The sequence below is a fragment of the Ranitomeya variabilis genome, chromosome 1 (genome assembly GCF_051348905.1).
Source record: "Ranitomeya variabilis isolate aRanVar5 chromosome 1, aRanVar5.hap1, whole genome shotgun sequence".
In the NCBI taxonomy this organism is placed as follows: domain Eukaryota; kingdom Metazoa; phylum Chordata; class Amphibia; order Anura; family Dendrobatidae; genus Ranitomeya; species Ranitomeya variabilis.
Window position 1 is genome coordinate 1,130,947,200 of NC_135232.1, and position 27,078 is coordinate 1,130,974,277.

The 27,078-nt window shown below is 47.5% G+C and overlaps 1 protein-coding gene across 2 annotated transcripts; it reads right to left on the reverse strand.

Annotated features, from left to right (window-relative positions):
* Window positions 1–1,103: 1,103 nt before the first annotated feature.
* Window positions 1,104–26,816, reverse strand: LOC143793378 (pantothenate kinase 2, mitochondrial-like). Of its 2 annotated transcripts, none has more exons than XM_077280285.1 (7): window positions 26,529–26,816; window positions 22,757–23,109; window positions 21,105–21,358; window positions 16,880–17,056; window positions 6,261–6,384; window positions 5,773–5,898; window positions 1,104–4,860 (listed from the first exon to the last, which is right to left on the reverse strand). In XM_077280285.1, the coding sequence occupies exons 1-7, from the start codon at window positions 26,698–26,700 to the stop codon at window positions 4,810–4,812; spliced, it is 1,257 nt and encodes a 418-aa protein (XP_077136400.1). In that variant the 5' UTR covers window positions 26,701–26,816; the 3' UTR covers window positions 1,104–4,809. The 2 variants fall into 2 exon arrangements, with proteins under 2 accessions (XP_077136400.1, XP_077136401.1); XM_077280286.1 differs by having other exon boundaries at window positions 4,678–4,860; window positions 22,757–23,045; window positions 26,529–26,741.
* Window positions 26,817–27,078: the final 262 nt, after the last annotated feature.

Sequence of the window (27,078 nt, forward strand, 5' to 3'; positions counted from 1 at the left end):
ATATTTATTATCAGCAGTGATCTGACAGTAATGGTGTATGATAGAGGAGTCATCTGCACTATATGAAGAAAAGTATGTGCCCCCTCCACATATCACCTACAGGGGAGGGTCGAGGGACCAGGCGTTCTACAGCGGAGTGGGAAGAGGTACAGATGTTATACACCGGGGGCCATGGGACTGGATGCTACACTCTGGGGGTGGGTAATGGGGCAGGAGGTTATATCCTGGAGGGGGGGGGGTGTAATGGGGCAGGAGGTTATACACCGGGGGTGGGTAATGGGGCAGGAGGTTATACACCGGAGGGGGAACATTGAGGGACCAGATGTTATACACCAGGGGCCATGGGACTGGATGTTATATCCCGGGAGGGGGGGTGCCAGATGTTCTACACCAGGGGAGGGTAATGGGTCAGGAAGATATACACCAGAGGGGGCGAGGGGCCAGATGTTGTAGGCCAGGGGCCATGGGACAAAGTAGATAGGGAAGGGGGCTGGCTTACCTATTGAAATGATCAGCTATCCCCCTTCATAACAGGGCCTGGTCATGTGCCAACTCCAGAGAATCTACATCTCCACCCAAGCTGGAAGTATAACTCCGCTGATATGTCATCACTGTAATAAGTCCACATAACACTTATCTACATGTGAAAAGTTTTCTTTTGAATGTTTGGTCTAATGGATGGACAAACGGGATGAGTAGGGAGCGATGAGCTCTTTTTGGGCGGACTGGATTATGTGTTGGGGTCTTTCCCATCATCACTTGATCTGGATGGACACTTGTGGTGTTTGACCTTATTGAGATGTTCAGTAATGGTCACTGCCACATGTAGGATGGAGTAATCCCACTGCGCCATCTAGTGCACAGGAAGGGAACAGCAGCAGATAATCCCAAAAACGTAAAGGAGTCCTTATGTGTACAGGTAATTAGGTCTTTGTGATACATGGAGCCACAAGAGGTCATACATGGGGTGCACCTCTGGGGCGATAATAATGGCGTGTTTATCTGCATGATGCAGTTTAAAGTATGGAGAATATCGGGAAGCAAAGCACCAAAACACAGTCCGCCTGCACACATGATAAATGAAAATACACGGAAGCCGCAGGTAAGGTTTAGAAACATACTGACATTTTATTAGAAAATGTACAAAATGTGAAGATCCAGTAGTTCAAAGATTGATTTTAGACACGCAAGACAGCTGGGAGGCGGGGCACAGGGCAGGAGGCGGGGCACAGGGCAGGAGGCGGGGCACAGGGCAGGAGGCGGGGCACAGGGCAGGAGGCGGGGCACAATGTAGTACATACATTGCAAGGTTCAGCATGCAAAAAGCTGACTGACCAGACCACAGGGGAGGTCTTTAAAAAGAAAGAATGGGGTAATGACAAACACACTTAGGGGGTCTACTTGTACATGTCCCTCTCTGAAATCATTAACGCTCTTGTAGCACTTACCTATGAAGTGCACTCTGGGGAGGAGGAGGAGCTTCACGCCACTGGTCAGTGATTGACTGAAAGCGGCACATGACCGATAGTGAGACTCCTCCCCTTTAGTTCCCTCCTCAGCGGTCGGACATGACAGGTAGCGCCCCCTGTGACACCAGGATTACCAGAGCAGAGCACTGAAGGCGAGGAGAGCAGAGATGTGGTCACAGTTGTAGTTTTGCTGCCGTCCTGTACAGTGAGATACCCGGGGTTCAGTGTCGCCAGGATCCGATCAGTGCGGGATCTTCACATCCTCTTTAGGTCTTGATATGTTATTACCAGACTGGATTATCCGGTGCCGGATTACGGGGATTTCTATGTATATGCTCTCAGCTCACACAGCATAACCAGAAGACATGGCGCTAAGTTCATCAATGATCCGACCATTCTGCGGGGCGTGGACAATACATCGCCACATGTGGCTGCCACCAATCATTCATTTTCTCAGTGCAGGACAGGGGACCAGTCAGCAGGACAGGGGACCAGTCAGGAGGACAGGGGACCAGTCAGGAGGACAGGGGACCAGTCAGGAGGACAGGGGACCAGTCAGCAGGACAGGGGACCAGTCAGCAGGACAGGGGACCAGTCAGCAGGACAGGGGACCAGTCAGGAGGACAGGGGACCAGTCAGGAGGACAGGGGACCAGTCAGGAGGACAGGGGACCAGTCAGGAGGACAGGGGACCAGTCAGGAGGACAGGGGACCAGTCAGGAGGACAGGGGACCAGTCAGGAGGACAGGGGACCAGTCAGGAGGACAGGGGACCAGTCAGCAGGACAGGGGACCAGTCAGCAGGACAGGGGACCAGTCAGCAGGACAGGGGACCAGTCAGCAGGACAGGGGACCAGTCAGCAGGACAGGGGACCAGTCAGGAGGACAGGGGACCAGTCAGGAGGACAGGGGACCAGTCAGGAGGACAGGGGACCAGTCAGGAGGACAGGGGACCAGTCAGGAGGACAGGGGACCAGTCAGGAGGACAGGGGACCAGTCAGGAGGACAGGGGACCAGTCAGGAGGACAGGGGACCAGTCAGCAGGACAGGGGACCAGTCAGCAGGACAGGGGACCAGTCAGCAGGACAGGGGACCAGTCAGCAGGACAGGGGACCAGTCAGCAGGACAGGGGACCAGTCAGCAGGACAGGGGACCAGTCAGCAGGACAGGGGACCAGTCAGGAGGACAGGGGACCAGTCAGGAGGACAGGGAACCAGTCAGGAGGACAGGGGACCAGTCAGGAGGACAGGGGACCAGTCAGGAGGACAGGGGACCAGTCAGCAGGACAGGGGACCAGTCAGCAGGACAGGGGACCAGTCAGGAGGACAGGGGACCAGTCAGGAGGACAGGGGACCAGTCAGGAGGACAGGGGACCAGTCAGCAGGACAGGGGACCAGTCAGCAGGACAGGGGACCAGTCAGGAGGACAGGGGACCAGTCAGGAGGACAGGGGACCAGTCAGGAGGACAGGGGACCAGTCAGCAGGACAGGGGACCAGTCAGGAGGACAGGGGACCAGTCAGGAGGACAGGGGACCAGTCAGCAGGACAGGGGACCAGTCAGCAGGACAGGGGACCAGTCAGCAGGACAGGGGACCAGTCAGCAGGACAGGGGACCAGTCAGGAGGACAGGGGACCAGTCAGGAGGACAGGGGACCAGTCAGCAGGACAGGGGACCAGTCAGCAGGACAGGGGACCAGTCAGGAGGACACCCCCTGTAATTCAGTAAATCACTAATGCCCTAATGCCACAGACAGAGACAGGAAGTGACCTCCTGTGTGCGAGGAACAAGCCGATCCATCTGGCTGCTACCTAAAGGAGAGGCACCAATCTCTCAGTGATTCCCATCTTGTAAAAGGGGGAGGGGCCGATGTGCCCAACCGTCACCTTGTAAAAAGGGGAGGGGCCGATGTGCCCAACCGTCACCTTGTAAAAAGGGGAGGGGCCAATGTGCCCAACAGTCACCTTGTAAAAAGGGGAGGGGCCGATGAGCCCAACCGTCACCTTGTAAAAAGGGGAGGGGCCAATGTGCCCAACCGTCACCTTGTAAAAAGGGGAGGGGCCAATGTGCCCAACCGTCACCTTGTAAAAAGGGGGAGGGGCCGATGTGCCCAACTGACATTGTAAAAAGGGAGGGGCCGATCTGTCCAACTGACACCTTGTAAAAGGGGGAGGGGCCGATCTGCCAAACCAATACCTTGTAAAAGGGGAGGGGCCAGTGTGCCAGACTGTCACCTTGTCAAAAGGGGTAGGACCTATTGGTCCATGACTCACCTTGTAAAAAGAGGAGTGGCCTATTGTTACATGACTGTCAAAAAAGTGGCCAATATGCCCAACTGACACCTTGTCAAAATGGGAGGGGCCCATTGGTCCATGCCTGTCACAAAAAAGAGGAGGGGTCTATTGGTGTGTGGCTCGCCTTGTACACAGATGGGAGGGGCTGACTGCTACCTTGCAAAAACAGGAGGGGCCAATCTGCCCGACTGGCACTTTGACCTTTTATAAGGGTATTCCCATCATCTAATGTGACCCTACAGACCCAGAAAAAGAAGGCACCACACCCCCTTCGCCAACGTGTGCCGCCTAGCACCGTCTCTAACCAGCTGAGCTTCCTGCTCCCATACACCAACCATAGGGCAATCGTGCGCCCTGTATAGCGCCACCAAATACCCTAGAAAAATTGGGCGACTAAGGGGATTATAACCAGATGGGTTAGAGAAGATAGATTTAAAGGGGTTGCCCTTGAAGACGTCCTAAGTATTTTCTGGATGGAAGGCCGAGAGCTCTAAGGCCTCATTCACACATCAGTATTTGTCTGCCTAAATCGGGAGTGTTTCCAAAACACAGAACCGCTGTCAATCTTACACTTTGGTTCACCACAGATATCCTGAGGCACTGCGGACGTCATCCTTGTATCACAGTGAACAAAGGATGCAGAGAAGTATAAAAATAAACCGTGAGCGCAATACATTCATTATGGCGCCAACATGGAGTGACGGTGCGCTCCCTCCATCACCGGTGCACATGGGCGCTCTGCTCCAAGGGTGACTGTCTTGCTGGAAGTTACCAGGGGAGTGCGTCACCTAGTGTACATTGCATGCTTATACCACCATCTTAAAGGTACCTTACAGGCATTGCTTTAACCCTTTAATGATGGGCTGGACTCCCTCCCGTCCTTTATTACAACCCATCCTCCTATATCATTCCTATAGGAGCCAGCACTGAGAGGTAGAGATGGGGAGAAGGAGCCCAGAAGTAACAGTCAGTGAGTCGGCGGCGCGGTCTGTAGTGCAAAAGATAAGGTAGATAAGGCTTTGGCCAGATGTTGGGACGTCGGCCATGTTGTCAGGTTGTGCTCAGCAACTCCAGCAACGCCCCGACCGCTCCGAAGTAACCCTGAAATGAGAGACAAGGGTCAGTCACAGGCGGGTTATGCTTCAACGTTTGGGAAGGATGGGTGACTAACGATACGGCCTCTGTCACATCTCACATGACTTTTAGAATGGACTCCTTAACCAGAGAGTCTATTCCAGCCTCACTACAGGGGAGCTCTCCGCTATGGACACAATACAGCACTGGATAGGTTAGAAAGTTGTTAAAAACAGCTGCAAATAAAATCAATCGCTGGAGCTCTCATGGGTCCCTCCAGCGGTAAGCATGTGACCAGTGCCGGCCAATCAATGGCTTTAGCAGTCACGTGCTGCCGAGCACAGACAAGCAGAGTGTACAGCAGTCACACGATGACAAAAACAAAGATCGAAAAGTGCTATAACCCCATCCTTGTGTGTAATGAGCAGGCTCAGGAGCTGCGCCCACAACATACACAGTAGATGTCGCACCTGCCTCTAACAACAGTGACCAGAGCTGCTGTTTATCAATCAGATGCCACTGTCAATTTCAGCAACATTTCAACGGGTGTGATCGTGAAGACAATGGGTTACCATGGCAGCCAGAGGCCTACCGATGGTACCCATGGCGGTCACCTTTGCATGCCAAGCCTATGGAGAGGACATTGATAAATTCTCCTATATACTGTAATCATATATTGTTCATGCATCAAAAAAATACATACAAGTTTGGATCCCACCCTTTTCCCAATTGAAAAGTAAAGCTTATTTGGCTTCAAAATATAAAATTCATTAATCCATATGATCAATCACTTAAAGGGACCCAGACAGCTTACATCTGATCCTCTAAGCATCAGCGCTGACTCCCTGAGCACGCGCAGTGCACCAAAAAATTTCCAGTTTTTTTTTTTTTTTTAATGTTTAAAAAAACCTATGAAGGTTATGGGTCCTAAAACGTTACCTCGTGCTCCAGGAAAAGGGCTTTGAGCTGCCCCTTGGACCAGTAGTCCAGCGCGTAGGCCAAGAGCTTGATGGAAATGGTGTTAATCCTGAGAAAGTTGCCGACAAACACCACGCGGCTGATGTTCTGGTGGAGGCAGAAGAGACTTTTCAGACATCTAGATGGATACGGACCATGAAAATAAAGGTCATGGCGATCTTATGGTTGAGAAGCGCAGAGTCCGCGATGATAGAGGAAGAAGCTGTCATACTGGTGTCTGGCCACCAGAGGGAGCGTCTCCGGGACGGGGCGTGAGGACTTCTGCTCTCTCATAGCCCTGTACAATGCTGCTTGACTTAGAAGCTACAAGGCAGCACTGTAAAGAAGCTGAGAGCTCAGAGTCGGCGGTACATCGGGAAACACGGCCATGCAGGTCCGATCACCGCGCTATGCTGGGAATGCGTCGGGCCATCAGACGTAGCCCGACACGCTCTGTCCGCGGGGTTTACCTCGTTCACTGCGCACATCCTCGCCAAGGAACCGATGTTATTGGTGATGGTGATGAGGGTGGCCCGCGCCAGGTCTTCTTTGCTCACCAGATCCCTCCTCTCCTTGCTCATCATATTCCCAAAGCTGGAGATAGAAGAGAAGTGTAAGAGGGCGACATGGGATCCGCCAGAGATCACCACCTCCTCTACAGGGGGGAGAGAAGGATTGGATATGCTGCGGATTGTGCAAATTATCCCACCTACAAAGAATGGAGAGGGCTGTAGTTTTCATCATAGGTACACTGTGAGAGACAGATTCTAAAAATAAATCCAGAAAATCACATTGTAGGATTTTTACACAATTAATTTGCATTTTATTGCATGAAATAAGTATTTGTGATCACCGACGAACCGGCAAGAATTCTGGCTCTCACAGACCTGTCAGTGATTCTGTAAGAAGCCTCCTACTCTGCACTCATTAGTTGTATTAATTGCACCCGTTTGATCTCGTTACTTGTATAAAAGCCACCTGTCCACACACAACCACATTCCAACCTCTCCACCATGGCCAAGACCAAAGAGCTGTCTAAGGACACCAGGGACAAAATTGTAGACCTGCACAAGGCTGGGATGGGCTACCGGACAATAGGCAAGTAGCTTGGTGAGAAAGTAACAGCTGTTGCCACAATTATTAGAAAAAGGAAGAAACACAAGATGACTGTCAATCTTCCTCGGTCTGGGGCTCCATGCAAGTTCTCGCCTCGTGGGGAAAGGATGATTCTGAGAAAGGTCAGGACCTGGTCAATGACCTGAAGACAGCTGGGACCACAGACTCACACATTACCATTAGCAACACACTACACAGTCATGGATTAAAATCCCGCAGGGCACGCAAGATCACCCGGATCACGCCAGAACATGTCCAGGCCCATTTGAAGTTTGGAGGTGTGGTGAAGTTTTTGTGTAATATATATATACATACAAACATATACACACACATATACACTAGATGGTGGCCCGATTCTAACGCATCGGGTATTCTAGGATATGCATGTCCACGTAGTATATTGCCCAGCCCACATAGTATTTAGTATTTTGCCCAGCGACGTAGTATATTGCCCAGTTTAATTTTTGCTTCAGATTTGGTAGCATGGATCAACAAATTAGGCTGGCAATTAAAAAGAACTGGCACCTTTTAGAAAGAGATAAAGAGTTAACTGAAGTGGCAGCGAGAGGCCCTTTAATAGCCAACAGAAGAAGTGTCAGATTACGGGACAGATTGGTAAGAAATCGGGTGGTCAAACCTAGTACTAATTGGTTAAAGGGGGTGTCCCCCAAGGGGAACTTTAGGTGCGGCCACTGCTCGTGCTGTCAGCAGCACCTCACAGATCGTTGTCTCCAAATAGGTGCTGTGTCTCATGTGGTCCATGATTTTATTACCTGTAAGACCGACCATATAGTATATATTGTTTTTTGCCCCTGTAGGCGTTTTTACATCGGCAAAACCATTCGACCGATGTATGTTCGTTTTCGAGAACATTGCAGGTCAGTAGTGACAGGAAAAGGTGTCCCGCGGTTTATCACACATATGAGAGAGAAACATGGAGGTAGGACAGATTGTCTTACCTTTGCCGGTATTGAGAGTCGTTCTGCCGATTCAGGGTGGTGACTTAGGCTAGTTTCACACTAGCGTTAACTGCATTACGTCGCAAATCCGTTTTTTTGCCGAAAAAACGGATGCGTCAAAAAAGTGAAAAACGGTGACAAACGTATGCCACGCATCCAGCATTTCGACGGATCCGTCGCAAATCCGCTAAACGTTTCCGTCGAAAATACTGGATGCGTTGCATACGTTGCATCCGTTTTTACCATCCGTTGCATCCGTTTTTACGACGGATCCGTTTTTAAAATGGGAGGCTCCCAAATTTGATTGGCTACTGGAAAATATGGAAAACTATATAATTACTGTTTTTACAGCCCATCTTTGAGGGTTTTAGTTTTGTGGCAGCGATGGAAGGTGTTCTTGTGAGGATTGCACTTAAATACGTGGCACTTAAATACGTGGCACTTAAATATGTGATACGTGGCACTGAAATACGTGGCACTTAAATACGTGGCACTTAAATACGTGGCACTTAAATACGTGGCACTTAAATACGTGGCACTTAAATACGTGGCACTTAAATACGTGGCACTTAAATACGTGGCACTTAAATACGTGGCACTTAAATACGTGGCACTTAAATACGTGGCACTTAAATACGTGGCACTTAAATACGTGGCACTTAAATACGTGGCACTTAAATACGTGGCACTTAAATACGTGGCACTTAAATACGTGGCACTTAAATACGTGGCACTTATATACGTGGCACTTATATACGTGGCACTTATATACGTGGCACTTATATACGTGGCACTTATATACGTGGCACTTATATACGTGGCACTTAAATACGTGGCACTTAAATACGTGGCACTGAAATACGTGGCACTGAAATACGTGGCACTTAAATACGTGGCACTTAAATACGTGGCACTTATATACGTGGCACTTAAATACGTGGCACTTAAATACGTGCCACGTATATAAGTGCCACGTATTTCAGTGCCACATATTTCAGTGCCACGTATTTCAGTGCCACGTATATAAGTGCCACGTATTTAAGTGCCACGTATATAAGTGCCACGTATATAAGTGCCACGTATATAAGTGCCACGTATTTAAGTGCCACGTATATAAGTGCAACGTATTTAAGTGCCACGTATTTCAGTGCCACGTATCACGTATTTAAGTGCCACGTATTTAAGTGCCACGTATTTAAGTGCCACGTATATAAGTGCCACGTATATAAGTGCCACGTATATAAGTGCCACGTATTTCAGTGCCACGTATTTCAGTGCCACGTATCACGTATTTAAGTGCCACGTATATACGTGGCCATATATGTGGGGTTGAAGGCCCAGGCCAGGTTTATATAGATTTGGGGGTGTCTGGCCATTTGGCAACAAAATCCAGCTTCTGAGCATGCTCAGTGTAAAAAAACGTATTGCAGCGCTGCATTGCGTCGTACGACGTGTCCCGACGCATCCGTCGCTCATAGGCTTCCATTGTAGCCAACGACGCATGCCGCAGGATGCGTCGCGACACGTTTTTTAGGCGGAGACAAAAAACGCTACAAGCAACGTTTTTTGCCGACGACGTATCGCCAAATTTCGACGCATCCGTCGTAAAACGTACACGACGTATGTCAATCCGTCGCAATACGTCGCCAATACAAGTCTATGGGGAAAAAACGCATCCAGCAAAAACTTTTGCTGGATGCGTTTTTTCGGAAAAAAGACGTTTTGAGACGTAATGCAGTTAACGCTAGTGTGAAAGTAGCCTTAGACAATCTGCTCTTGAGATGTGAAGCCAGGTGGATCCTGCGCAGCAGCGCTATGGGTCCGCTTGGCTTCAATGATAGAGTCGATATGTCTATCTTCCTGTAGGTGGCGTGAGAGTACCTTGTCCCCCTTTTAATGAATGTGATTGGTTCCTGTAGAGCGGTCTTTTTGATTGTCTTTGGTGTAATGCTTTTTCATTTGCGATGTATTCCGCTCATTTCATGTGTACTCCACTAACTTGTTTATTGTTTTTTGTCCTTTTAATAATGTTTTTAATATGTGCTTATTGTAGTTTCTGGTTTGTGGGAGGGACTGAGCGGTGGGGTGTGTCCAGGCTGGTGCACTATATCCGCTGTCGGTCCTCAGCACAAATCGACCCGTAGAAGCGCAGGACAAGCGCGAAACGGCCGTCGTCCTCCCCTGCTCCCTCTCTCCCCCGGCCGCTACCTCTTTCTGGATGCAACGTTGTTAATAAAGAAGTGATTTTACAGAAGACCGGTGAGTGCCCTCATCATTTCTCATCTAAACATATATATATATATATATATATATATATATATATATATATATATATATATATATATATATATATATATATATATATATATATATATATATACATACATATACACACACACACACTCACCAGCCACTTTATTAGGTACACCTGTCCAACTTCTTGTTAACACTTAATTTCTAATCAGCCAATCACATGGCGGCAACTCAGTGCATTTAGGCATGTAGACATGGTCAAGACAATCTCCTGCAGTTCAAACCGAGCATCAGTATGGGGAAGAAAGGTGATTTGAGTGCCTTTGAACGTGGCATGGTTGTTGGTGCCAGAAGGGCTGGTCTGAGTATTTCAGAAACTGCTGATCTACTGGGATTTTCACGCACAACCATCTCTAGGGTTTACAGAGAATGGTCCGAAAAAGAAAAAAAATGCAGTGAGCGGCAGTTCTGTGGGCGGAAATGCCTTGTTGATGCCAGAGGTCAGAGGAGAATGGGCAGACTGGTTCGAGCTGATAGAAAGGCAACAGTGACTCAAATCGCCACCCGTTACAACCAAGGTAGGCCTAAGGCTACGTTCACATTTGCGGCCAGCGCCGCAGCGTCGGGCGCCGCAGCGGCGCCGCATGCGTCATGCGCCCCTATATTTAACATGGGGGCGCATGGACATGCGGCGCACTTGCGTTTTGCGCCGCATGCGTCGCTGCGGCGCCCGCGTCGGGGCGCAGAGGACGCAGCAAGTTGCATTTTTGCTGCGTCCAAATTCAATGAAAAAAACGACGCATGCGGCGCAAAACGCAGCGTTGTGCATGCGTTTTGCTGCGTTTTTGTTTGCGTTGTGCGCTGCGGCGCCGACGCTGCGGCGCACAACGCAAATGTGAACGTAGCCTAAGAGCATCTCTGAACGCACAGTGCGTCGAACTTTGAGGCAGATGGGCTACAGCAGCAGAAGACCACACCGGGTACCACTCCTTTCAGCTAAGAACAGGAAACTGAGGCTACAATTTGCACAAGCTCATCGAAATTGGACAGTAGAAGATTGGAAAAACGTTGCTTGGTCTGATGAGTCTCGATTTCTGCTGCGACATTCGGATGGTAGGGTCAGAATTTGGCGTAAACAACATGAAAGCATGGATCCATCCTGCCTTGTATGGAGCATCTTTGGGATGTGCAGCCGACAAATCTGCGGCAACTGTGTGATGCCATCATGTCAATATGGACCAAAATCTCTGAGGAATGCTTCCAGCACCTTGTTGAATCTATGCCACGAAGAATTGAGGCAGTTCTGAAGGCAAAAGGGGGTCCAACCCGTTACTAGCATGGTGTACATACACACATATACACACACACACACACATATACACTAGATGGTGGCCCGATTCTAATGCATCGGGTATTCTAGCATATGCATGTCCACGTAGTATATTGCCCAGCCCACGTAGTATTTAGTATTTTGCCCAGCGACGTAGTATATTGCCCAGCGACGTAGTATATTGCCCAGCAACGTAGTATACAGCACAGAGCCACGTAGTATATTGCCCAGCGACGTAGTATACAGCACAGAGCCACGTAGTATATTGCCCAGCGACATAGTATATTGCCCAGCGACGTAGTATATTGCCCAGCAACGTAGTATACAGCACAGAGCCACGTAGTATATTGCCTAGCGACGTAGTATACAGCACAGAGCCACGTAGTATATTGCCCAGCGACGTAGTATACAGCACAGAGCCACGTAGTATATTGCCCAGCGACATAGTATATTGCCCAGCGACGTAGTATATTGCCCAGCAACGTAGTATACAGCACAGAGCCACGTAGTATATTGCCCAGCCACGTAGTATACAGCACAGAGCCACGTAGTATATTGCCCAGCGACGTAGTATACAGCACAGAGCCACGTAGTATATTGGCCAGCGACGTAGTATATTGGGCAGTCACGTATGTCACAGGTTAAAAAATTAAAAATAAACAAACATATACTCACCTTTCCGAGGGCCCCTTGTAGTCCACGGCAGCTTCCGGTCCCAGGGCTGAGCGCAGGACCTGTGATGACGTCGCGGTCACATGACCGTGACGTCATGGCAGGTCCTTCTGCCATACCATCTTTGCCACCGCAACCTGCAACGAAAGATGGCGGGCGGCGCGAGCGGCTCAGCGGACTACAGAGGGTGAGTATAGAAGGTTTTTTTTATTATTTATTATTTTTAACATTACATTTTGTACTATTGATGCCGCATAGGCTGCGTCAATAGTACAAAGTTGGGGACACACAGGGTTAATAGCGGCGGTAACGGAGTGCGTTACCCGCGGCATAACGCGGTCCGTTACCGCCGGCATTAACCCGGTGTGAGCGGTGACCGGAGGGGTGTATGCGGGCGCCGGGCAGTGAGTGCGGGGAGTAAGGAGCGGCCATTGTTTTCCTGACTGTGCGCGTCGCCGATTGGACGCGGCAGCCATGACAGGCAGCTGGCGAGACCAATCAGCGAATGAATAACCGCGACAGACAGACAGACGGAAGTACCCTTAGACAATTATATAGTAGATATAATGTGCAGTGGACTATGTATAGATTTATTGTGTCACTGGCAATATTGTAACATCTGTCTTGAAAGGCTGCATGTCGCACCCAGGTGTTAACCCCTTCACCCCCAAGGGTGGTTTGCACGTTAATGACCGGACCAATTTTTACAATTCTGACCACTGTCCCTTTATGAGGTTATAACTCTGGAACGCTTCAACGGATCCAGGTGATTCTGACATTGTTTTCTCATGACATATTGTACTTCATGATAGTGGTAAAATTTCTTTGATATTACCTGCGTTTATTTGTGAAAAAAAATGGAAATTTGGTGAAAATTTTGAAAATTTCGCAATTTTCCAACTTTGAATTTTTATGCCCTTAAATCACAGACATATGTCACAGAAAATACATAAGTAACATTTCCCACATGTCTACTTTACATCAGCACAATTTTGGAACCAAATTTTTTTTTTGTTAGGGAGTTATAAGGGTTAAAAGTTGACCAGTAATTTCTCATTTTTACATCACCATTTTTTTTAGGGACCACATCTCATTTGAAGTCACTTTGAGGGGTCTATATGATGGAAAATACCCAAGTGTGACACCATTCTAAAAACTGCACCCCTCAAGGTGCTCAAAACCACATTCAAGAAGTTTATTAACCCTTCAGGTGTTTCACAGGAATTTTTGGAATGTTTAAATAAAAATGAACATTTAACTTTTTTTCCCAAAAAAGTTACTTCAGCTCCAATTTTTTTATTTATTTTACCAAGGGTATCAGGAGAAAATGGACCCCAAAAGTTGTTGTACAATTTGTCCTGAGTACGCCGATACCTGATATGTTGGGGTAAACCACTTTTTGGGCGCACAGGAGAGCTCGGAAGGGAAGGAGCGCTGTTTTACTTTTTCAACGCAGAATTGGCTGGAATTGAGATCGGACGCCATGTCGCGTTTGGAGAGCCCCTGATGTGCCGAAACAGTGGAAGCCCCCCAATTCTAACTGAAACCCTAATCCAAACACATCCCTAACCCTAATCCCAAGGGTAACCCTAACCACACCTCTATCCCAGACACACCCCTAACCCTAATCCCAACCGGAAAATGGAAATAAATACATTTTGTTAATTTTTCCCTAACTAAGGGGGTGATGAAGGGGGGTTTGATTTACTTTTATAGCGGGTTATTTAGCGGATTTTTATGATTGGCAGCCGTCACACACTGAAAGACGCTTTTTATTGCAAAAAATATTTTTTGCGTTACCACATTTTGAGAGCTATAATTTTTCCATATTTGAGTCCACAGAGTCATGTGAGGTCTTGTTTTTTGTGGGACGAGTTGACGTTTTTATCGGTAACATTTTCGGACACTTGACATTTTTTGATCGCTTTTTATTCCAATTTTTGTGAGGCAGAATGACCAAAAACCAGCTATTCATGAATTTCTTTTGGGGGAGGCGTTTATACCGTTCCGCGTTTGGTAAAATTGATAAAGCAGTTTTATTCTTTGGGTCAGTACGATTACAGCGATACCTCATTTATATCTTTTTTTATGTTTTGGCGCTTTTATACGATAAAAGCTATTTTATAGAAAAAATAATTATTTTTGCATCGCTTTATTCTGAGGGCTATAACCATTTTATTTTTTCTTTGATGACGCTGTATGGCGGCTCATTTTTTGCAGGACAAGATGACGTTTTCAGCGGTACCATGATTATTTATATCCGTCTTTTTGATCGAGTGTTATTCCACTTTTTGTTTGGCGGTATGAGAATAAAGCGTTTTTTGCCTCGTTTTTTTTTTTTTTTACAATGTTCACTGAAGGGGTTAACTAGTGGGACAGTTTTATAGGTCGGGTCGTTACAGACGCGGCGATAATAAATATGTGTACTTTTGTTTTTTTTTTTAATTTAGATAAATAAATGTATTTATAGGAACAATATTTTTTTTTTTTGGGGGGGGGGGGGGGATTTTCGTTTGGAATTTTTTTTTTTTTTTTTTTTACACATGTGAATATTTTTTTTTTACACTCTAACATTGCCCCAGGGGGGGGCATCATGTTATAGTGTAAGATCACTGATCTGACACTTTGCTGTGCACTGTGTCAGATCGGCGATCTGACGAGCACTCCTGGAGGCTTCCCGGCGCTTGCTCTGAGCAGGCGCTGTGAAGCCACCTCCCTCCCTGCAGGACCCGGATGCCGCGGCCATCTTGGATCCGGGCCTGCTGCAGGGAGGAGGAGGTAAGAGACCCTCGGAGCAACGCGATCACATCGCGTTGCTCCGGGGGTCTCAGGGAAGCACGCAGGGAGCCCCCTCCCTGCGCAATGCTGCCCTATACCGCCGGAACACTGCGATCATGTTTGATCGCATTGTGCCAGGGGTTAATGTGCCGGGGGCGGTCCGTGACCGCTCCTGGCACATAGTGCCTGATGTCAGCTGCGATAGTCAGCTGACACCGGCCGCGATCGGCCACGCTCCCCCCGTTGGAAGAGAGATGTTAATTACGGCCTGATAGTATCTCTGTGTGAACGTTTACACAAAGGATCTCAAGAGACAAATAATATATTCATTGAGGGGCGCGGCCGTGGTAAAATAAAAAAACAAGCAGTTATGATATTAACCTGAGGGGCTGCTCTAGAAACCTGACCTCCAGACCAAAGCTATAAATTAGACCTGTATTCAGAGAATCGTGTTCACATGTGAGGGCAGCCTGAGAAGCTGATGTGTTCCACCAACTCCATTCACCCCTCCTCAGAAAGCAAACTACCAGTTAGATGATTTCTGTAAGTTTCTCCTGTTTATTTTTATACTGTTTTGCATAAGTTGTATGTCTTTTTATTATCATATTTGTATACCTTTTTCTTACTGTAAGCACTGAACCTTTTGTTATTAAAGTATAAAACTTTAGCAAGTTGAACCTTGAGTGTTCTAAAAGAATCCATAGCCTAAGGTATGTGAGCCTTATGAGTGGTAGACATTATTAGTATTAATATTTCCAGGACTCATCGCCCGTGTATTCGGTGAGTGGTGGCAGCGTGTATGAGCGGGTGTGTGATTTATGCTCCCATTACAGCATAGGACAGAGGTTGAATGCTGGACTGAGAGTGGGGAGATAGATTAACCCTTGCAGGCACAACCCAAGTCACATGCTGAGAGCAGGCACGTGACGAATTAGTGACACCACGGAGTAGGGATCCGTGACAGGAGGCACGGGAGAAGATCACGTGGTCAGATAAGACCAAAATAGAACTTTTTTGCATCATTTCCACTTGCCCTGTTTGGAGGAAGAAGAAAAATGAGAACAACCCTAAGAACACCATCCCAACAGTGAAGCATGGCGGGGAAAGATCACACTTTGGGGTTGCTCTTCTGCAAAGGGGACAGGACAACTGCATTGTACTTAAGGAAGGATGGATGGCGTCATATCGCAAGATTTTGGCCAACAACCTCCTTCCCTCAGCAAGAGTATTGAAGATGGGTCGTGGCTTGTTCTTACCAGCATGACAATAACCCGAAAAACACAGAAAGGGCAACTAAGGAGTGGCTCTGTAAGAAACATTTCAAGGTCCTGGAGTGGCCTAGCCAGTCTCCAAACCTAAACCCTATAGAAAATCTATGGAGGGAGCTGAAACTTAATGCTTCCTATCAACAGCCCCGAAACATGAAATATCTGGAGATCATCTGTATGGAGGAGGCGGCCAAAATCCCTGCTGCAGTGTGGGAAAACTTGGTCAAGAACTACAGGAAACGTCTGACCTCTGTAATTCCAAATAAAAGGTTTCTGTACCAAATATTAAGTTTAGTTTTTCTACTGTATCAAATACTAATTTTATGCAATAAAATGCAAATTATGTAAAAATCATACAATGTGATTTTCTGGTTTTTATTTTTAGATTCTGTCTCTCAGAGGTGAAGTATACCTATGATAAAAGTTACAGTCCTCTACATTCTTTGTAGGTGGGAAAACTTACAAATTTGGCAGTATATCAAATACTTATTTTCCACACTGTGTATATATGCCGTACATATAGACGAGCCAATCAGACAGCAGCTTTTATTTCCAAATATGCCACACACATAAAAGCTGTAATGTGACTGGCAGCTGCAAGCCCCGCCCCCTTAGTTAGCAGTGGCTGGTTGTGATGTCAGCTGTAATGTGACTGGCAGCTGCAAGCCCCGCCCCTTCCTGTTAGCAGTGGCTGGATGTGATGTCGGCCTTACCTGGAGGCCACTGCGTAGCCCGGCAGCCCAAATCTCTCGTAGTCCCCGCCGTAGATGTCCCGCACCAGCTTGTCCACTTTAGTGCTGTCGCCCAGAGCAGCCATTTCTAGAGCCTCTTCAAAGGTGGAGCATCCGGTCAGAAGGCAGCACAAGCCAAAGAACGTGCCGCCCCCGAGACTGGGAGGAAGATGATACCACGAAAATTAGTGACTGGAAACACAGGAATAGTGTCCTCCAGCACATAGCAAAACAGAGGTTAATATTTGTTAAACTAAATACTATTATAAATAGAGAGTTTTTACATTTTCTCCTGCTTCTCCGCTGTCTCTATCTCCTGGTCTCTCACAACAAACAAAGTGACTGCTCTGCCTATCAGCAGCTATGCTGTGACCAGTCAGTGATTGGCTGCAGCGGTCAAGTCTATGTACATTTGTCATCACTACAGCAAGCAATAAAGACAAGCCGGGCACCGGACAGCAATGGACCAGGAGCAGAGGGGCATACATAGTTTATAACCCATCCTGAGGTTATAAGAGGCCACTCTCACTGCTGTCCACCCTATCTATATAATCTAATACTGGAGATACCAGGGGTGCTGAGGTAAGAAGAGACTGCTCACACTGCTGTCCACCCTATCGAATACTGGAGATACCAGGATTACTGAGGTAAGAAGATACTGCTGTCCACCCTGTCTGACAAAATACAGGAGATATCATGTGTGCGGAGGTAAGACGAGGCTGCTCACACTGCTGTCTACCCTATCTATATAATCTAATACTGGAGATACCAGGATTACTGAGGCAAGAAGAGACTGCTTACACAGCGGTCCACCATGTCTATCTGATCTAATACTGGACATACCAGGATTACTGAGGCAAGAAGAGACTGCTGTCCACCCTGTCTGACAAAATACAGGATATATCACGTGTGCGGAGGTAAGACGGGGCTGCTCACACTGCTGTCTACCCTGTCTATCTGATCTAATACTAGAGATAGCAGGGGTACTGAGGTAAGAGGCTGCTCACACTGCTGTCCACCCTGTCTATCTAATACTGGAGATACCAGGGGTGCTGAGGGAAGAAGAGGCTGCTCACACTGCTGTCCACCCTGTCTATCTAATACTGGAGATACCAGGGGTGCTGAGGGAAGAAGAGGCTGCTCACACTGCTGTCCACCCTGTCTATCTAATACTGGAGATATCAGGATTACAGAGTTAAAAAGAGGCTGCTCACGCTACTGACCACCGTGTACGTATGATCTAATGCTGGAGATAGCAGGGGTGCTGAGGGAAGAAGAGGCTGCTCACACTGCTGTCCACCCTGTCTATCTAATACTGGAGATATCAGGATTACAGAGTTAAAAAGAGGCTGCTCACGCTACTGACCACCGTGTACGTATGATCTAATGCTGGAGATAGCAGGGGTGCTGAGGTAAGAAGAGACTGCCCACACTACTGTCCACCCTGTCTATATGATCTAATACAGGAGATATCAGGTATGCTGAGGGAAGAGACTGCTCACACTGAGGTCCACCCTGTCTATCTGATCTAATACTGGATATATCAGGTATGCTGAGGGAAGAAGAGGCTACTCACACTGCTGTCCCCCCTGTCTATATGATCTAATACTGGAGATATCAGGATTACCAAGTTAAAAAGAGGCTGCTCACTCTACTGTCCACCGTGTTTATATGATCTAATGCTGGAGATATCAGGAATGCTGAGGTAAGAAGAGACTGCTCACACTGCTGTCCACCATGAGTATCTGATCTAATACTGGAGATATCAGGAGTGCTGAGGTAAGAAGAGGCTGCTCACTCTACTGTCCAACCTGTGTATCTGATCTAACACTGGAGATACCAGAAGCTGCTGAGGTAAGAAGATGCTGCTCACACTGCTGCCCACCATATCTATCTGATGCAATACTAGAGATACCAGGGTGCTGAGGCAAGAAGAGGCTGCTCACACTGCTGCCCACCATATCTATCTGATGCAATACTAGAGATACCAGGGTGCTGAGGCAAGAAGAGGCTGCTCACACTGCTGTCCACCCAGTCTTTGAAGCAAAAGATGTGACCTGGAGATGACCTATAGTACTGTGCAAGTTTTAGGAATGAGTGGGAAAAAAATGCTGGACAGTAAAGCTATGTTCACAAGTTGCATTTTTTTCTGCAGGCAAAACATGTCTTGGTAGTCATGAAGCTGCTTACAAAAAGCCGGTTTGGTTGCGTTTTTATTGTCTCTTGTGAATGCTGATAAAGTTTAGTGACCCAATGAAACATGATGCTATTTAAATAGGTTTTGCACTTATCTCTTCCTTTCTATGTGTGAAAAAAGCAGTAAAAAAATGCAGAAAAGAAGTGACATGCTGCAGTTAGCAAAAACAGTAGTTTTGCCATTCGATTAGAAAAAAAAAAAAGACAAAAACGTGAATGAGACATCTGAAATTTCATAGCTTTTGCTGGTACTGAAAAACGCAATGTGTGAACACAGCCTAATAATGCTTTAAAAAATCTTAATATTTGTTTAATAATTAAAAAAAAAAAAAAAGTGAATGAAGATGAACATAAACTAAATGAATATTGGGTGTAACCGACCTATGTGTTTAAAACAGCATCAAAAGTATCAGGTACGGAACTCGGAAGGAGATTGTTCCAAACATCCTGCAGAACCGGCCCCAGATCTTCTGTCCATGAGGCTTGTGCGGATCCTTCTGTGTCTTCATGTGATCCCAGACAGACAGGATCATCACCTCCAGGACTCCGTTATTGACATTGGCTGGATATTTGGGGTTGTTCTGATGCAGTATGAATCTGGAACCAATCAGACGCCTCCTAATGGTATTATATGATGGATACGTGTCTACCTGGATTTCACAGCATTGAAGACACCATTAATCAAATACCCAGCTCCTTTGACTGAAATGGAGCCCTAAACTTGCAGGACCCTCCACCATGCTTCACTGTTCCTGTAGACCCCCATTATTGTACCAATCTTCAGCCCTTCAGCAGACAAACTGCCTTCTGTCGCAGCCAAATATTTCACATTTTGACTCATCACTCCAGATCCCCTGCTGCTGTGCACTCCAGTTCCTATGTTTTTGTGCACTGTGGAGGCGATTAGCCCCGTTTCTATGTAGAAGGTTTGGCTTTTTGGTCACAATCACTTCATGCTGAAGTTCAAGCAAGAGATATATGTATCTCGGTCCCACTTGTTGCTGCAAGTTCTGAGTTGATGGAACTGCTGGACATCTGCCGATTATAAAGGTGTGGTTCTCATGTGCTGCACTAAGTTTCCTTGGCCACTGTGTTGACATTCCTCAACTTTGCCCATTTCTTGGTGCGGCTTCAAAAGAAAGCAGGAAACTATAAAAACCCAAGTCTACTTAGAACTTTTTATCTGGGACAGACCTTGCTGATGCAGTATAACTACCTTGTGCCTTGTTGCTGAGCTCAGTCTTGCCACAATGTATGACCATGACATGAAAAAAAAAGAGCAAGGAGTCCATGAAGAGATGATCCGGCCCCACAGACCTCAACATCATCCAGTCAGTCTGGGATCACATGAAGAGACAGAGGGATCTGCACAAGACTCATCCACAGAAGATCTGCGGTCAGATATCCAAGATGTTTGGAGCAACCTCCGGCAAGTAATACTATGTGTCATCTGACAAACTAGGCCCGATACTGGGGCCCACTGTGCCTGGCGATGGGGGCCAAAGTCTTACTGGGTTACACCATTACAAGGCTTTATGTGCTGTGTACATGTGATTTACTGCTACATCCAGCATATCATACTCCTATATACAAGCTGTTACACACTTTATAGCAGTCTACACACTGTATATATTAATGTATACAGCCCATAGAATGTTCTATTTAAATTGCAAAAATCCATTTTTTATTTTTTTTTATCATTGAGCGGGATTTTTTATTATGTTTTTTTTTAACTAAAGGTTGGAATTTCTTCTTTTTTCTCCCCATAGAACAGTGTTCCCCAACTCCGGTCCTCAAAAGCCACCAACAGGTCATGTTTTCAGGATTTCCTTAGTATTGCACAGGTGATTGAATGCCTGCCTGGCCAGGTGATGCAATTATCACCTGTAAAATACTAAGGAAATCCTGAAAACATGACCTGTTGGTGGCTCTTGAGGACCGGAGTTGGGGAACACTGCCATAGAACCTGGTGATACAATTTGCTTACACAAAAGTTCCCCAAAACACGCACCTTGTGCCTGACACCCGTTTGTAGTCGTTCTCGGAGTACACGGCCAGTATACTGACGCCAGACCCAATGTTAACCAGCAGCAGGGGGTAAGGGTTCTTCAGGGTGTAAGGGATTTTTTCACACTTCTCAGGGTCCTTTGGGTTTTCCAGGTAAAAACACTGAGATAATCCATTAAATCCGACAGACTCGATAAACAGGAGGCCTTTAATGAGGCAATCAAGTTCATCCAACTTCCAGAGCTGAAGTCCCCCGACCTGGAAACAAGACACGGCCAACGAGGACATTATATAAGGTTTCTATGTATGGAGCAGTATTATAGTAGTTATATTCTTGGACATAGGGGCAGTATTATAGTATATTCTTGTACATAGGAGCAGTATTATAGTAGTTATATTCTTGTACATAGGAGCAGTATTATAGTAGTTATATTCTTTTACATAGGGACAGTATTATAGTAGCTATATTCTTGTACATAGAGGACAGTATTATAGTAGTTATATTCTTGTACATAGGGGCAGTATTATAGTAGTTATATTCTTGTACATAGGAGCAGTATTATAGTAGTTATATTCTTGTACATAGGGACAGTATTATAGTAGTTATATTCTTGTACATAGGAGCAGTATTATAGTAGTTATATTCTTGTACATAGGAGCAGTATTATAGTAGTTATATTCTTTTACATAGGGACAGTATTATAGTAGCTATATTCTTGTACATAGAGGACAGTATTATAGTAGTTATATTCTTGTACATAGGGGCAGTATTATAGTAGTTATATTCTTGTACACAGGAGCAGTATTATAGTAGTTATATTCTTGTACATAGGAGCAGTATTATAGTAGTTATATTCCTGTACATAGGGGGCAGTATTATAGTAGTTATATTCTTGTACATAGGGGCAGTATTATAGTAGTTATATTCTTGTACATAGGGGCAGTATTATAGTAGTTATATTCTTGTACATAGGGGCAGTATTATAGTAGTTATATTCCTGTACATAGGGAGCAGTATTATAGTAGTTATATTCTTGTACATAGGGGCAGTATTATAGTAGTTATATTCTTGTACATAGGAGCAGTATTATAGTAGTTATATTCTTGAACATAGGAGCAGTATTATAGTAGTTATATTCTTGTACATAGGGGGCAGTATTATAGTAGTTATATTCTTGTACACAGGAGCAGTATTATAGTAGTTATATTCTTGTACATAGGAGCAGTATTATAGTAGTTATATTCTTGTACATAGAGGACAGTATTATAGTAGTTATATTCTTGTATATAGGAGCAGTATTATAGTAGTTATATTCTTGTACATAAGTGCAGTATTATAGTAGTTATATTCTTGTACATAGGGGGCAGTATTATAGTAGTTATATTCTTGTACATAGGAGCAGTATTATAGTAGTTATATTCTTGTACATAGGGGCAGTATTATAGTAGTTATATTCTTGTACATAGGGGCAGTATTATAGTAGGTGTATTCTTGTACATAGGGGGCAGTATTATAGTATATTCTTGTACATAGGGGGCAGTAGAGTCCACGTACTGCAGCTATTTTCGGCACATGTAATGTGTATGGTTAGCCAGTATACTTGACTGCACAGTCTTATATTAGACCGATAGAACTCTAACCCTCGCATTACTTACAGTTAAGAACTCCTCTTCGAACTTGTACGCTCCACCACCGGTGGCACACAGGGATGTGTGAAGGCTAGAAAACTGCTTATCTCGTGCCATGAGGATGAAGACAGACATGTCCTGGGTGGGAAATCGGATGAAGTGTAGGTTTCCCTTCCGACCACACAAGGTCAGATCCTTCAGCTCCAGGTGGACGTCACGTAAGCCAGTTTGCCCATAAGCCACGTTGGACATGAGATACTTCCGGATGCTCTTCAGGTTTTCCACTTCTTCCTGCTCCTCTTCAGTTGTGATATCTCTGGGTTCAAAATAGACAAGTTTGACCAGCGTCCCACCAATATCCAAGCCAAACCAAGGGAAGGCTAGGACAAAAGACACACACGTATTAGTGCCCGGGCCGCAGAGGTGGAGCAGCAAACAGCACAACTATAGACATAGCGTGTATCTAACTCCGCCCCTTATACACCTCCCTGTATCTATAGTCCCGCCCCCTCACTATCCACACCTCCCTGTATCTATAACCCTGCCCCCTCATTATCCACACCTCCCTGTATCTATAGCCCCGCCCCCTCATTATCCACACCTCCCTGTATCTATAGCCCCGCCCCTCATTATCCACACATCCCTGTATCTATAGCCCCGCCCCCTCATTATCCACACCTCCCTGTATCTATAGCCCCGCCCCTCATTATCCACACCTCCCTGTATCTATAACCCCGCCCCTCATTATCCACACCTCCCTGTATCTATAACCCCGCCCCCTCACTATCCACACCTCCCTGTATCTATAGTCCCGCCCCCTCACTATCCACACCTCCCTGTATCTATAGCCCCGCCCCTCATTATCCACACCTCCCTGTATCTATAACCCCGCCCCCTCACTATCCACACCTCCCTGTATCTATAGTCCCGCCCCCTCACTATCCACACCTCCCTGTATCTATAGCCCCGCCCCTCATTATCCACACCTCCCTGTATCTATAACCCCGCCCCCTCACTATCCACACCTCCCTGTATCTATAGCCCTGCCCCCTCATTATCCACACCTCCCTGTATCTATAGCCCTGCCCCTCATTATCCACACCTCCCTGTATCTATAACCCCGCCCCCTCATTATCCACACCTCCCTGTATCTATAGTCCCGCCCCTCATTATCCACACCTCCCTGTATCTATAGTCCCGCCCCCTTACTATCCACACCTCCCTGTATCTATAACCCTGCCCCCTCATTATCCACACCTCCCTGTATCTATAGCCCCGCCCCCTCATTATCCACACCTCCATGTATCTATAGCCCCGCCCCTCATTATCCACACCTCCCTGTATTTATAGTCCCGCCCCCTCACTATCCACACCTCCCTGTATCTATAGCCCTGCCCCCTCATTATCCACACCTCCCTGTATCTATAGCCCTGCCCCCTCATTATCCACACCTCCCTGTATCTATAGCCCCGCCCCTCATTATCCACACCTCCCTGTATTTATAGTCCCGCCCCCTCACTATCCACACCTCCCTGTATCTATAGCCCTGCCCCCTCATTATCCACACCTCCCTGTATCTATAGCCCGCCCCCTCATTATCCACACCTCCCAGTATCTATAGCCCTGCCCCCTCATTATCCACACCTCCCTGTATCTATAGCCCGCCCCCTCATTATCCACACCTCCCTGTATCTATAGCCCTGCCCCCTCATTATCCACACCTCCCTGTATCTATAGCCCTGCCCCCTCATTATCCACACCTCCCTGTATCTATAGCCCTGCCCCCTCATTATCCACACCTCCCTGTATCTATAGCCCCGCCCCATTATCCACACCTCCCTGTATCTATAACCTCGCACTCATCCACACCTCCATGTATATCTATAGCCCCGACCTCATCCACACCTCCATGTATATCTATAGCCCCGCCCTCATCCACACCCCCATGTATATCTATAGCCCCGCCCTCATCCACACCTCCATGTATATCTATAGCCCCGCCCATTAATTATCCACACTTCCCTGTATCTATAGCCCCACCCCTCATTATCCACACCTCCCTGTCTATAGCCCCGCCCCTCATTATCCACACCTCCCTGTCTATAGCCCCGCCCCTCATTATCCACACCTCCCTGTATCTATAGCCCCGCCCCTCATTATCCACACCTCCCTGTATCTATAGCCCCGCCCCCTCATTATCCACACCTCCCTGTATCTATAGCCCCGCCCCTCATTATCCACACCTCCCTGTATCTATAGCCTTGCCCCTCATTATCCACACCTCCCTGTATCTATAGCCCCGCCCCTCATTATCCACACCTCCCTGTATCTATAGCCCCGCCCCCTCATTATCCACACCTCCCTGTATCTATAGCCCCGCCCCTCATTATCCACACCTCCCTGTATCTATAGCCTTGCCCCTCATTATCCACACCTTCCTGTACCTCTAACCCCGCCCCTTCATTATCCACACCTCCCTGTATATATAGCCCCTCCCCTAATCCACACATCTCTATATATAGCCCCGCCCCTCATTATACACACCTCCCTGTATCTATAGCCCCACCCCTCATTATCCACACATCTCTGTATAGCCCCGCCCCTTCATTATCCTCCACACCCCCTGTATCTATAGCCCTGCCCCTCATTATCTACACATCTCTGTATAGCCTCGCTCCCATTATACACCACCCTGTGTATGACCCTGCCTTACACACTCCTCCCTGTATATGACCCCACCCGCCTCATTATACACTCCTCCCTTATATGACCCCGCCCCCTTACTCTCCTTCCTGTATATGACCCCACCCCTCATTATACACACTCCTCCCTGTAAATGACCCTGCGCCTCATTATACACTACTTCCTGTATATGACCCCACCCGCCTCATTATACACTCCTCCCTCTGACCCCACCCCCTCATTATACACACTCCTCCCTGTATATGACCCCACCCCCTCATACACTCCTCCCTCTGACCCCACCCCCTCATTATACACACTCCTCCCTGTATATGACCCCACCCCCTCATTATACACACTCCTCCCTGAATATGACCCCACCCCCTCATACACTCCTCCCTCTGACCCCACCCCCTCATTATACACTCCTCCATCTGACCCCACCCCCTCATTATACACACTCCTCCCTCTGACCCCACCCCCTCATTATACACACTCCTCCCTGTATATGACTCCACCCCCTCATTATACACACTCCTCCCTGTATATGACCCCACCCCCTCATTATACACACTCCTCCCTGTATATGACCCCACCCCCTCATACACTCCTCCCTCTGACCCCACCCCCTCATTATACACTCCTCCCTCTGACCCCACCCCCTCATTATACACACTCCTCACTCTGACCCCACCCCCTCATTATACACTCCTCCCTGTATATGACCCCACCCCCTCATTATACACACTCCTCCCTGTATATGACCCCACCCCCTCATTATACACTCCTCCCTGTATATGACCCCACCCCCTCATTATACACACTCCTCCCCTCATACACCTCCCTGTATGACCAATCTCTAGCAGCCCCGCCCATTCCCCTGTAAACACGCCCACTTTCTCATTACTACACGCACTGTAAACAAACACGCCCCTGTCCCCAATCATGCTAATGATCATCGCCCCCTGATATTATGGCCACGCCCCTCTGTGGATAACCCCTTACTGTCCGGCCTCACACACAAGCGCACAATCATGGCCGCCGCTTCTCTCCTATCCTGACAGTCACTGCCGCCCGCGTCCCTCCCGTATCTCTCCTTCCTCCACCCGCCACTTACGCGGCCTGTTTTTCCGCAGAGAGTCGAGGCGCGGTCGAGGCCGGGGCATCGAATTCAGCCGTTCCCGGGAAGCTCCGGTAGAAGCCGATGGAGCCTCGGTGGCACTGATTCTACGGCGGAAAGCCGAGTCCTGTCCTCCCGCCTCATCGTTCTCGGGAGCGTTCTGCGCCATCACCGCCCGCCGCCGCCGGCTCCCAGCAGCAGCCCGTCACTGACGGACTGCGCATGCTCACTGGGGCCTGCCAGACTTGTCAGCCAATCAGACCTGAGAAGACGCGTTACAGACGTGATGCGCAGCCAATCGTGGCCGATATTACTCTGACGGTGGGCGGGTCTGGCCGCTGAGTGACAGGTGGACGGTCTCCATGGTAACGGCAGAGGATGTCAGTCAGGAGCCTCTGGAGGGGCTATTTTTGGAAGCAGAAGAAGCTGAGAATTCACTGTACATCCTCATTGTTACCGGGGAGAAGCGGAACCTCCCCCGTCACGTCTGCAGCCGGCCCTGTGTGTGTACGGACCGTGACCGCAGGAGAAATACGGCCCTAAATGG

What these genes read in the sequence shown, in the direction of transcription:
- LOC143793378 (XM_077280285.1), bottom strand. Translation starts at nt 26,700, where the DNA reads ATGGCGCAGAACGCTCCCGAGAACGATGAGGCGGGAGGACAGGACTCG. An exon ending in TCTGCGGAAAAACAGGCCGC is followed by an intron (nt 23,110 to 26,528) that starts GTAAGTGGCGGG and finishes CTTTTGTCCTAG; the next exon opens with CCTTCCCTTGGTTTGGCTTG. An exon ending in GGCTACGCAGTGGCCTCCAG is followed by an intron (nt 6,385 to 16,879) that starts GTAAGGCCGACA and finishes TTCTATCTCCAG; the next exon opens with CTTTGGGAATATGATGAGCA.